Source organism: Limulus polyphemus, unplaced genomic scaffold (genome assembly GCF_000517525.1).
Source record: "Limulus polyphemus unplaced genomic scaffold, Limulus_polyphemus-2.1.2 Scaffold162, whole genome shotgun sequence".
In the NCBI taxonomy this organism is placed as follows: domain Eukaryota; kingdom Metazoa; phylum Arthropoda; class Merostomata; order Xiphosura; family Limulidae; genus Limulus; species Limulus polyphemus.
The window spans coordinates 840,884-853,720 of record NW_013665772.1 but is presented as its reverse complement, the minus strand read 5'-3'; the positions used below and the strand labels follow the sequence as shown (position 1 = coordinate 853,720).

The 12,837-nt window shown below is 33.0% G+C and overlaps 1 protein-coding gene across 1 annotated transcript in view; it reads left to right on the top strand.

The window, feature by feature from the left end:
• LOC106477076 (oxysterol-binding protein-related protein 1-like) overlaps positions 1 to 12,837 on the top strand; it is an 86,875-nt gene that overhangs the window by 49,734 nt on the left and 24,304 nt on the right. Inside the window, exon 2 of the mRNA XM_013937679.2 lies at positions 8,247 to 8,322. Within this exon, the coding sequence (XP_013793133.2) occupies positions 8,247 to 8,322 (76 nt within the window). The remainder of the gene's footprint in view (positions 1 to 8,246; positions 8,323 to 12,837) is intronic.

The window sequence follows — 12,837 nt, the reverse complement described above, 5'->3', positions numbered from 1 at the left end:
GCTGCAAGTAGGGCCAATTAGAGGGGGACCAAGAGGGCCATTTGACTCGGTCCTCAAGCTCAAAGGGGCCTCAAATTTAGACAGTTATTATTATTTATTTGTTTTGCATTTTTCAAATGTCGCGACTTGTTTTAATGCACAGACAAAGGCTAGAAAAGCATTTATTAAATGTTAAATGATGTTAATAAATATATGTTAAATAAAAATATATTCACTTTTCTTTTGGGCTAATGATTGTCTAATTTTCTTTTCACCTGTCGTCATTTTTTATATGGGGTCTCAAAAGACAGAAGTGGCCCAGGCCTTTCTGTACCTCTGAGAGGGCCTGGCTGAAAGTAGCAAAGATAAGAAACCAATGAACCAATTCTAGCAATAATAAGGAAATGGGGAGGGGTGTTTATATCCCAAACATTTTTTTTACCACAAGTCATGCCAAAGTTTGTTTACAATGGGAAAACAAAACGTTAGATATAATTGTTTCAAAATAACAAGGCGAAGATGATAAAGATTAACAAAATAGATGGAATATTAGGTCATCTTTTAGAGAAAAATAAACATCTACATCAAGAGTGTGTGAGAAAAGTTGAATTTTTTGATTGAATAAAAACAAGTCGTACGCGAGAATAACTTGTACTCTGCCGATATAAAGAGCCTGTAGTGGCGATTTTTAAAATGGAATTATCAGATATTGTATTGTAATAACAGAGTAGAGAAGATTAATTTGTATTCTGCTTATTTGCTGAAACACGCGGAGGACGTCTAGCAATACAGTGAAAGAATGATCGAATAATTGCATTAACCTCGTGTGAACTTGGGACTGCTGAAGTCCATAACCATAGGACTTGGAGTCGAACTTACACCAGGGAAAAATATGAGGCTGTGACAGATGAAGACGAGTCCGAGGCTTACTTTGAGGGTAAAGATATTAGTAATGAGAATTGTAGCACTGTTGTATGTGTGCGTGAAAAGAAGACAATATTTTAAAATGAAGATAAAAGAGGAAAATTGGTTTTACATTAATTAGAGGTGTAGGAGGCAAATTAAAAGAGGTTTATTTGATGGAGCAAAGCGAGGGAATGTGCATCACAAGGTACTCATTATATCCAAGGCTCACCTCAGGGCCCTGGAAGCTCTTGTCTTCTAAATTAAATTTTATGCATTCTTCTGTTTTTACCGAGAGTAATTTTCTTAATTTTGATTCATTTTTACTGGGACAGATTGAAAAGTCGGGGTTGAGCGGGCAACCTCGAGCACCCTCTTCCTACGCCACTGGTGATTTGTTTATTTTTATGTTACATGTCTTTCTTTTTGTTTTTCGTCAATATTCAAATGAATTTCACCATACTTTTACGCAGCTCACCTACAATTATTTCGTTTGAAATTGTTGTAATTTTATGTTATTGTTTCGTATTAGTGCCAATGATATTTTCCTCGTGACCCTACTCTCCATTGTTCTCTAGAATAAACTTTAAAAAGTGTATAATATCTTAGTCAGTGTGAGTCTAGCAGTGTAAGTAGTAGGTTGCTCGTGAAGAAGTTGTGTAAACGAAATGTTGAGCGTAATAATTGTATATTACAGATTTCTTTTTCACCATCACAGATTCTCTTTTCAATTTTACCCTCTGCGAGAAAAGAAATGTTTAACACACTCGCACATATAATCATTATTGTTGGCTCGCTGTATAATATCGAATAATGAATTAGGCGCAATGTTTTTACATTATCCACACACCTAAATTCATTTATGTTACTGTATGGTGGTTTGAAGGACAAAAAAAAATAATAACCCACAGGTAAAATATAACCTTGTTTTGGAGTTTGTTTGTTTTTCATTATAGTACAAGAATATTATTTCTTTAGTTTCAAACCTGTAGGAAAGGAATGGACTAAAAAAAAATCTTTTTTAATCGACTGGAAGACATGAGGTACACTTGGGGAATACAGCCCCTGATATTAACATTGTAAGTTCGTAAATCTACCGCTGACTCATTGGGGGACTTCAAATTAGCAAACCTGAAGGAAAGTTTTTACAATTGGGGGGGGGGGGTTGAAACCAAGTGAGATAAAGAAGGAATGTTTCAGCGAATGGACAGGTTTAAAGGGCTGTTAGATAAACACGACTGTTTCAATTTAGTTTCATGCGAATATTATTATTTAGATAGTTTATATAGCTCGAGTGTTGAATTTAGTAATTTTAGAAACTATGGTTTGTCGCAAATTTGTTTACGTAACTGTTTACAAATTATACGTTGTGTACTTCAGTAGTAATGAATTGGTGATTGTTATATTACTGCATCACGTTACCAGAACCTTCAGAGTTTTTTCGGTTTTTCTAATTGAACATTATTGGATAATAATAGTAGTGTGTGGAACGTTCTAGACCTCTGTCGGAGTATAAATACGCGTCGAAAATGTATTTCGATAGTTAGATCTAAACTGCGTGTTTATGAGTTTAGCTATAGAGAGCGTGTAGTGGCAACTTTTTAAAAATGAAATTATCACAGATTGTATTGTAATATCAGAGTAGAGAAGAATATTTTGTCTTGTCAATTGTGTTCTAAAGTAATTAAACCAGTCTGTGTGGACTTTGATGAAAAGAAACAACTATTGAAAGCTCTGGATACAACTGTGATAGCCAATAGTGCAACGAACATTTGTATACATGTTTGACTTGTTTTAATATGAGAACTCTTATCGTATGGCGGGTTTGGTATATTTGACCTCTGCTGAGTTCTGTATGATTTAATTTGAGAGTTGTTTCTTGACAATTCGTCACATTATAATTAAACTTCCACCGAAACGGTAACACTTAGCGATGAATGTCTATACTGAAGTTGCGTATGTTGATAAGTTGCATGGACCTGTAAGCTAAAGTCTGGTGTTTGTGTATTTTGTAAATATAATTTGGTCGGGCGCGGCAGCCTAGAGGTTAGCGTGCGAGGTTACGTATCAAAAGGTTTAAGGTTTGCACCTGATGCCGCTGAACATGCTGCATACTTTCAGCAATAAGTGATTTATAAAAGTGACAGTCAGTCCCGTTATTCGTATCAAAACTCTCGTGACAGCAGGTGCTGGTCACTGCTTACCTTTTAATGGTCAGTAACTCAGGTTGAAAATATTAATACAATTGCTTGTAATGTTTAAAATTATTATATACAATTTATTAATTATTATAATTGATAATTTTTACATCCAGGAAGATTTCTTTGAATGTTAGTCTAGTCTGTGGATTTAAAATTAACATTAATCTTTTAAACTGGTCGAATCTCGTGAGGTATATCTTATTTGGATAACAGCAGAAAATATCGTTAATAGCGAGAGTACTCACCTGATGATTCGACGCTTTCTGGTCATGATAGGTTCAGTTTTCTTGTTTGAAGTAATTATTTTTGTCACAACTGCTGTCTTGAAGTCCATATTGATTCCATGTCACCGACGTCTTCTACTGCCAACATTTGAGAAGATAGTGAGTCGGTAAGTGGTATAAAATACCTCCCATAACCTTGTCCACGTCATCTGGTGCATAGACCAGTTTCCCGATAGCATATCTAGAACATTTCATCACACATCGAAGTCTGTTGTCTGCCTACAATTATTTCAAGATATCTCATAGTTTGTACTTCCACCACAAACCTTGGCCCACTATCGGCGGGGAACATTGTCACATAATTATACAAAACTGTAACCAAACCTTAACCTAAGATTTAAAACAGAAAAATGAACGTCACCTGGTGGGACAGCGATAAGTTTACGGACTTATAGCGATAGAATCCAGGGTTCGATTCCCCGCGGTGGGCACAGCAGATAGCCCGATGTGGTATTGTTCTAAGACAAACAAACAAAACAAAAACAAGAGATAGGACGAAATGGGACACTTTCTTTCCAAGGTGGGTAGCATATGACGAAACACCTATGCATTCTCGCAACAAGACGCATGAATATATCTTATAACATTGATTTTTTTAAAACTACTTTAAGATGCAATTTTCCAGGCCGTATTAGATTTTCCCCTTTTTTAACGTTTTTGCTGTAGTTGGATTCTGCGATTACTGATCATATATCGTTAACCGACCATAACATTAAATGGAAGAAGATTGAAATTATCGACATTTCTACTTACTTTACCAGAATATTATAAATTCTTTTTTTATTAAGTTTGGCATAGTGCCATGAACCACTAGCATTTAATGAATCGAGATGCAGTCCGGCAGCATTTTTCACGCCATTATTACCCTTGTAAAAACATTTTCATTACGCCATCATTTGGCATATTCCTTCGTGTTCATGTGACTACGAGGTGTTAACAGACTCTTCGAAACGATGACGATGTTAGTTAAAACCATAGGATTACGAGTGTAAAAGGGCGGCAGCCCCCACACCTAGCTTGCAATACAGACGGCCTTTCGGGCAAATTTTTAGTTTTCATTCGGGCAAAATTAGAAGCAGAAAATATGGCGATTCGGGCAATTTTCATCTCCATTCGAGAAAAATTGGTAGCAGAAGTTTCTTACTCGTAAACACATTCGGGCAAAAATTGTACAAACGCCCTCTCTGAAAAATCCTCCGTTAGCCTATGGTTGAGACATTGGTCAATTTAGCATTTACCTCTTTTTGCGGTAAGTCTACGAATTTACAACGTTAAAATCAAGATTCGATTCTCCTCGGTGGACATAGCAGATAGCCCGATGTTGCTTTGCTATAAGACACACGCACACTTTTGCTGGTGTATTTATTTTCATTTTATCAACATTAGAATATTCAACGCCCCAGCGGTAATACATTTTTGCTCAACTAATGTGTACATGTTTAGATGTTTCGTTATTTACAGTTTTAATATGCTGTTTCATTACATAGTTATATCATGTATCTGTTTCGATAAGAACAATTATTTGTAGACAAACATAGCAAAATAACACATTGAAATAATAATACTAAAACAATTAGGCGTAAATATTCTACAAATGAAAATCAGTAGATTCATAATATAAATCGTAAATAAGGTGAGTTTTATAACCTGATTATTCCGGAACTTAAACTCTATCTGTAGAACAATTACTAATTCTACAAATTCTCAATGCCCAAAAAACCTAGCATAAAAGTATGAAAGAGTCTTTTTTTTCTCTTTCTTCTCAAAAAAACATCATTACTTAACTCGTAACCTTTACACAAACCCAAGCAGGATGCTAGTTGTTCACGTGGCCAGCTCTGTTTATTATTAGGTTTAGCAATCTTGTAGTCTAAACGGGAAGATGTTCTCAGTTTGATTTTTTTTTCTCACAGAAAAGGCTTATAATTTGTTCAGTTTCAATGCTATGTTGTGCTAATATTAACCCTAATAAACCCGATAATATAACTTGGAATCCAAGTGAGAATGCCACTGTATTGCATCCATTATTCAGTTTAATACTAATGCATTACAGGAACGTGTACAAGTAAGATACTTAAATAACAAATTTAACCCTTACGCTATACAGATAAATATATATAATAAACTTTCACCGCAGACAAAATAGGAATATCTGCAGCCCCCCCCCTCCCCCGGTGGCTCAGATGTAAGTTTCACTGCATACAAAGCTAAAATTTCGGTTCGATCCCCGCGGTGGGCAGAGCACAGATGGCTTTGTGCTTAACAACAATCAAATCTTCGGTAAGATTGAAAGAAAAATCTGTAACATGTATATGTAATCATTAAATAGTTGGTCCGATATATATAATGTAGAATAAAGATTTAGGCACGAGCTCTAACATTATTCAAATACCTAAATTATTTTGTTACTTTATTGATGATTGAAAAGGACTTAAAAAAACCATTAATGTTGTATACAAATCACCGTTATAACAGGCTTAACTGTATTTCTTTGATTTCCCAGCCCAAGCTGTATTGTTGAGGATTCAATAGGCGAAACTGCATTCCACAGCAGTGGGTACGGCCAATCAGGGAAAACATTAGGCTTCTGCGTCACATATTCTCCTTTCAATTTTACCTTTGGTGAGATTGAAAGAAAAATCTGTAAAATATATATTTAATCAACAATCAAACCAGTAATGTCTGCTGTTCTCTTTCCTCTTTTCTGCAGTTTTTATAACGATATCTGACCATCAATCTTCACCTCGGTTTTATAGTTGTGGAATAGGAAGTAATTATAGAGTTACCAACATCTGACATTTTGAGCCTGTTAGCATGATCTGGTCAATAAAGAAACATTCATTGTAACCTTACACAGCGATGGACACACGCAGAGCTATGATTAAATGTTCTTACGAATTGATCATTGTGATTCTGACGCAAGCTGAGGCGGTTCTTTACATTAGTATCTCTGCAACGAAAATATTTTCTCTCTCATAGCCGTGGCAGAAAAAACGTATATTTATCATTACTTCTAATTTCCGATCTTGTATTTTTTTTTCTCTCTGCTAGTTCCTGAACATGAAGGTTACGGGAGGAAATTACTATCAGAAATTAAACATTACAAAAATATTTCATACTAATGTCGACAGGAAATTAAAAGTCAGGCTTTATGAATTTATTCTTTTTCTATTGTATTCTGTCACGGATGTAATTAAGTATACCTTATGAGAACGTAAACGTATAAACATTTCTAATTTGAAGATAACAAAGCTGTGTGTGTGTATACACACGTATATGTAACATTATATATTTGATATATTGGAATATGTGTAGGCAGTGGCATAACTACAAAATTGCCCCCTCCCCGCGCATAAAAAAGTAATTGGGACCCCTACATTTATTTTCCTGTAATTATAGCTACGTTTCTGACTTATTCCTCCACCCGCAATTGTGGAGGAATACTTACTGTGTGTGGAGTCTCCAATCACTAAATTGCCGAACTACTTTCGTGATCTATGAATATAAATTCCAAATATTTTCGAAGCCATATAATTCATACTGAAGATAGTTGATTTTTTTAGCGCAAAGGAACAAAACCAGCTGTCTGTGCTCTGTTTACTATGGGGAATTGAACCCAGGATTTTAATATTGTTTGTCTGTAAACTTACAGCTGATTTAATATAGATGTAATCCTATACATTCGCATTAATTTAATCTAGTTTTAATCAAGCGTGTGATTTAATAATATCTAGACATTAGTAGGGTAATTGTCTATTTTTTCCACAAGCATTAGGTCAATTTAAATTCTACAGTTTTGCAAGCGGTTCAAAGAAACCAGTTTGAACTGCTTTTTTTTTTAGTTGAATTAGTATTTACAACTTTGTAAGGATTAAACTTTATGTTGTAGATTGTCTTGGTGAAATTAATACATTACATCGTTGTTAAAGGGTATTAATATGTACATGTATTTAAATCCGAACATTGAAAGGAAAACTTTCCCACCTAAAGCAATCCGAAATCTATAAGCTCATCTATATTCATCTATCTATCCTAACCCTTATACAGATATTATTCAGGCTAAAGTTACGGTATCCCATAATAAAAATTTAGAAACGAAAAACTTATTTATATCTTTATAGTTGATTGAAACTCTGAAATGTTTGATTAAATGTAGGAGAAAACAGCATGTAAGCTATTTTACATATCGGTCTTTATTTAAATTGAAAGTTTTTTAGATGTCATAGAGATAAATATGTTAGGTTAGTCGAGGTTCACATACGAACTTCGTTTGCTTGTTATTAGAAGCATTATAATAAAACTACAAGTAAGGTAGAATTTTTATGGATTCGCCAATTTTTACAAATTTATCATCCGTTAGATATTTAACTTCAAATGTATGAATATAATTTAATGAGTAATCCCGCAAAGCAATAGCAACATAACATGTGTGCAAAATTTATTCATTTAAGAAACTAGTATATATGACAGCAACAATAAAAGTTGTTAGTCCTAACTACATTAAAAGTTTACATTTAAAGTTCATTGTTTCGGTTTAAGAAAGATTAGATTTTATTTAGACTGTACCTGTATTTACGTAACATCTAATACTGTACAGTTTATTCGTTTTGAAACTTCTTTCTAACAGGTTTGCTTAGTTTTAGAAATATGTGGGATAGATATTAACTTAATTTCATAATTTCTATATTTTTGCAAATTAATTAAAAGGAGTAATGCTGGGAATTTATATTAATTTGAATATGTGTATTTATGCATCATGGCGCATTGCAATTTCCATGTATTCAATGAGGGAAAAATATTGATTTAATTTTTGCGTGTGTACTAATGTTTTCTCTGGTCATGTAAACAAATCCAATAGGATATTATTCTTTATTTATAGGTGTCGTCTCCCTGTTCCAGTATTTTCCAGAAATGAATCTGGCATATGGAGTATTTTAAAACATTGTATGGGAAAGGTGAATATCGTATAGTGCCATCTATTTATTGATTTTAAACTTTTAGATAAATAATTCATTTTAAAAATAACAACGAATAAACGCAGCTCCACAGTACATCTAGTGTAATAGAATTATTTGTCATTTTATTACGTTAAAGCATATTCTAAATGTAGTCAACATAATGAAAATAATTATCCATATTATTTGTAATTATTTGTCCATTTTTAAAATTTACTTTTATTTTAAATTTGTTATAAATATTAATGTGTAATATTTCCATAAGCCTTTTTTTGTAAACGTTTGTGTATAACTTTTTAACTCTTAATGATAATGACATTAACACTTTATTAAAAACAAATTTGTGGGCCGTAGTGATTATTAGTGTTGCATCTCTACTCGTTTGTTAATTTCAGGAATAAATTCTTTCCGAGGAACTTCAGTGATATAAGTCATTTCTTAATTTAAACTAGTTTATTCTTCCTGATACAACTTTGTAATACACAGAATTTCCAATCAGTATGTTCAACTTAACTGCTTTTATAACACACGCTATAAATCACAGTGATTCACACACTTTACTTACTGTGCCTACTGTTCGCTTGACTCAATTATCTATCATATCTATGCAATTCTATATTTTTTTTTCGTTGGCTTTATTTGTCGGGCTTATATACTAAAAAAGAGGGCGTCTGGAACAAACTATAGTTGCCAGGAAAATTCGTGATCCTTCGAGAAACTCCAGCGCGCATGCTCCCAGAATTGCGTGACTTCCGCTGTCGTAACAGTATATTACACCCAAACCTTTTGTACAATACTAAATAATGTACTGCAAAGGTCGTAGGGGGAATTTAAAAGTCAGTTTGCTTCTTCTATATTTTACATAAGCTAAAACCATTATAATTCTGGTGTAAACGATGTTATCATTACCCGTTGAATTTAACTTTCTTACAAATATCTCTTATTCCTTTAAAAACTTAAGTACATGGTGAAACAAGCCAGTGATAGATGAACAATTACATAAATGTAACATGGAGGTACTTAATGCTTTCTACACTACATAATCGGTGTCTTTAGAACGCCTATATTATGCATGAAGTGAAGGAGTATAAACAAATCAATACATATCCCTACTTGCAGGTTTTTAAATTCCCAATTTTTTATTTATTTTGTTTGCTGGCTTTTTTATGCTCAACTATGGGCAAAGATACCTAGAATTACATTTGATGGAATCAAAATATGGATTTGTAGTTTGCGTAAATAACGTGTACAGTATTTCCAGCCTTGTTTCTTTACTTTTTTCGATCCCTATTTACAGATTTTTAAATTCCCAATTTTTTATTTATATTGTTACACACTAGCCACGTTAATTATAATTTATATATATAGGGTTTTAAACAAAATTGGAACAATTATGTCTGACTTCGAAAAAGGAAACAGAAAAGAGTCTTCTTTCACCGGAAATTGGTTTAAACGTCAAGTGTGTAAAATAGAAATAAATAAATGTGTAACATTTATAAAATTACGCTTGGTGCTACAATAGATAAAGAACTTAATTTACGAAATGAGATAGGCCAAACTGTAAACGTATAGTTTCACCGTAGGCCAAAACTACTCACCCCTGTAACATGCTTGGCCTGATGATCGCTGTATTAAATTTCTGTAGTTGCAATTTTATGGATAAAACAATACACGTGCCAGTACATGACATACTAAAACACAACTATTTGAACATTTAATACACAACAATAGTCTTGGTGTTACATCTAGAAGTTAATTATAACGCAAGTAAAACCACGCCCCGTTTACAAGAATTCACCAAACAAACAGTGCATAAACGTAAACACGAATTTGTGACGTCGAATTAACATACACAGCCTTCTCTCTGTGTACTTATTTATACAAACATGGCATATAATGGATATAACATGGGAAATCTGTTACACAATTTGGTCTGACATCACGGGCACTATGGCAACATGGATTGATTTGACAAACTATTCAGGTGGCAACCACAACAAACGTTGACTGCTACCCCTTGTCAGACACACAACATGGAGCTGTAGGTCTCGTTGTTTTTCTGATATTAATCGAGAAGTGTTTAACCACGTTATTTGTCGAAATATTTTTATTTCCTTTCATTACATTTACAGTACTTGAAAATAACTATTGTAAACTATTTAATTGAACTCTAAAGTACTCTATTGATCAAGCTATCGTAACATATACAACAAGAATTTAAACAAAAACCAACAGAAACTCAGTTTATTTCAAATGCGCAGGCTAATTTTCATAAGTAAAGAAAACGTATAAATAAAAGGCGCATTAACAGAAATATACGCAGTGGATGTTCAAGAAACTGAAAACATAATTTTATTTAAAACTTTTCCAATTAAAAAAATATGTTTTTTGGCTAATAATTGTTTTTAGATACAAAAAAGTGCAGTGAGATATCTGCACTGTGCTCAGAGCAGGGATGAAACATCAAATTTTGCACTACATGCCCTCAAGCTTACTGCTGAATCCCCAGGAAGGCTTTAGTAAACTACTTTATGACAAACATATCTGTCCACAAGAAGTTTAATAAGCTCAGCTTCAATATAAAAAAAGGCAAACATTAATTTTAAAGCAGACAAATATAAATGCAAAATATTAATACCATATATCATTACCACTTCACACATAGTAATTTATATAGTTAACACTGCACACTTCATAATGTATATCCTCACCAGTGCATGCTTCGTAACATATATCATAACAACTGCATGCTTCATAACATATATCATAATCACTGTACATTTCATAAGTTATATCATTACCACTTAACAGTTCATAATGTATATTATTACCACTGCACACTGAGCCATAACTATATTCAATAAACAAGTGACTTATGTTTTTACATCAAGATACATTTTTGTCATATATAAAAAGGTAGCCCTACCTCTTGGAAGATATTCTGGTAATAATCATATCAAATGCTTCTACTGAGGACTTATTTACTATCACACACACACAAATTCTAACAGCTTCCAATATTTCAATGCTTGTATGTAAGATATACTCACACAAGAAATTTTCACATTAATGTTACAGACCCATCATGATATGTAGCAGTGTTACACATCTAAGCAGGTGAAGCAATAAGGCTTATCTCACATTTCTTTTAAGTAACCCTGAAATCCTGGGCAGTGGCTTGTGGAAGACAAGGATACAGATGTAAAACGTTATTATTTAATACTGCTGTTTTGAATTTCATATGAATTTATGTTGTTTTTTTAATATGCATTTCATTTTAAAAAATTCAAAGTTATGATTTAGCACAATTTCTACAGGATATTGACCACAGGTTATTTCTAAGTGACGTTCTAATAAACCTTTCTATTGTACATACTTATTTATAGCAATATATCTTACACCAATATACATGTTCGTAACTGTGTATGTGAATATACACTTACATACAAGTGCAAGCTTTCCTGCTTTGTACATTTACTTGACTTTGTGACATTCATGTTAGTATTTTTTTTCAATCAATAACATTACATATAGCTTTAAATTTCATTAATTTAGAAGTCATCCCTTTTCTCTATTTTGGTTATGTGTCATACCAATTGATTCTTTTTTTTTAGTTGTTTCTATACTCCTAGCTTGTATTATATTTAATAAATATGCATCAAGCCACACAAACACAAAATCTGGGTTTTGATAGTTTGTGTGTGTGTAGGGGAGGAAAGTGTAGAGTTCAAAAGAAGATGACCTAAAGGCTTAATTTCATGTTTATATGTTAATTGGTAATTTTTCTTCTTTTGCTAGCCTTTCTGAATTACGACTCACACATATTAATCAAAACCACTCACATGTTAATATCAATAAAACCTGTATTTGTATCTGCATGCATTGCAATTTATGGACTGTGACCATTCCAAACATCATAACAAGCTAAGATGATAGTCTATTTTTTGCAATACACACACAAATGTGAAACACCTTAATACCATTACTAATTAATGTTTGCTTTGTGCTTGCATTTCCATTTCCTTCCTTCCTTCCACTTGACCTAAACAAAGATACATTATTTTGGAAATCAGCTTTGTGCATGACAGTGTTGAACACTTTCCATCATTAAATATGCACAGTAAACTAGAATAACTGTCATGTGATCTCCATAAGGAGCTGTGAGAGAAGCAGACATACTATTACACTACTTCATATTTATGAAGGTTATTCATATACTGTTACACATGCATGTTTTGAAGATGAACTGTTGCTATGGTAAGTGTCCCCAAAACAAAGCTTATGTGGAACAATTGAAATTTTCAAATGGAAATTAATCATAGTTTGAGAATGTACTGAAAGCATAACATAAAGACTAGACAGGTTTCAGTAAAAGCAATAAGTTATTTCCCTGAACACAAGTTGTTATTCAGAATTATATTTATCCATCAATTTAGTTTGGTATCTTCTAGTTCTGACCATCTGTTTATCTCTCCATATAATTTAATATTATTCAGTGCTGACAATCTCTTTATC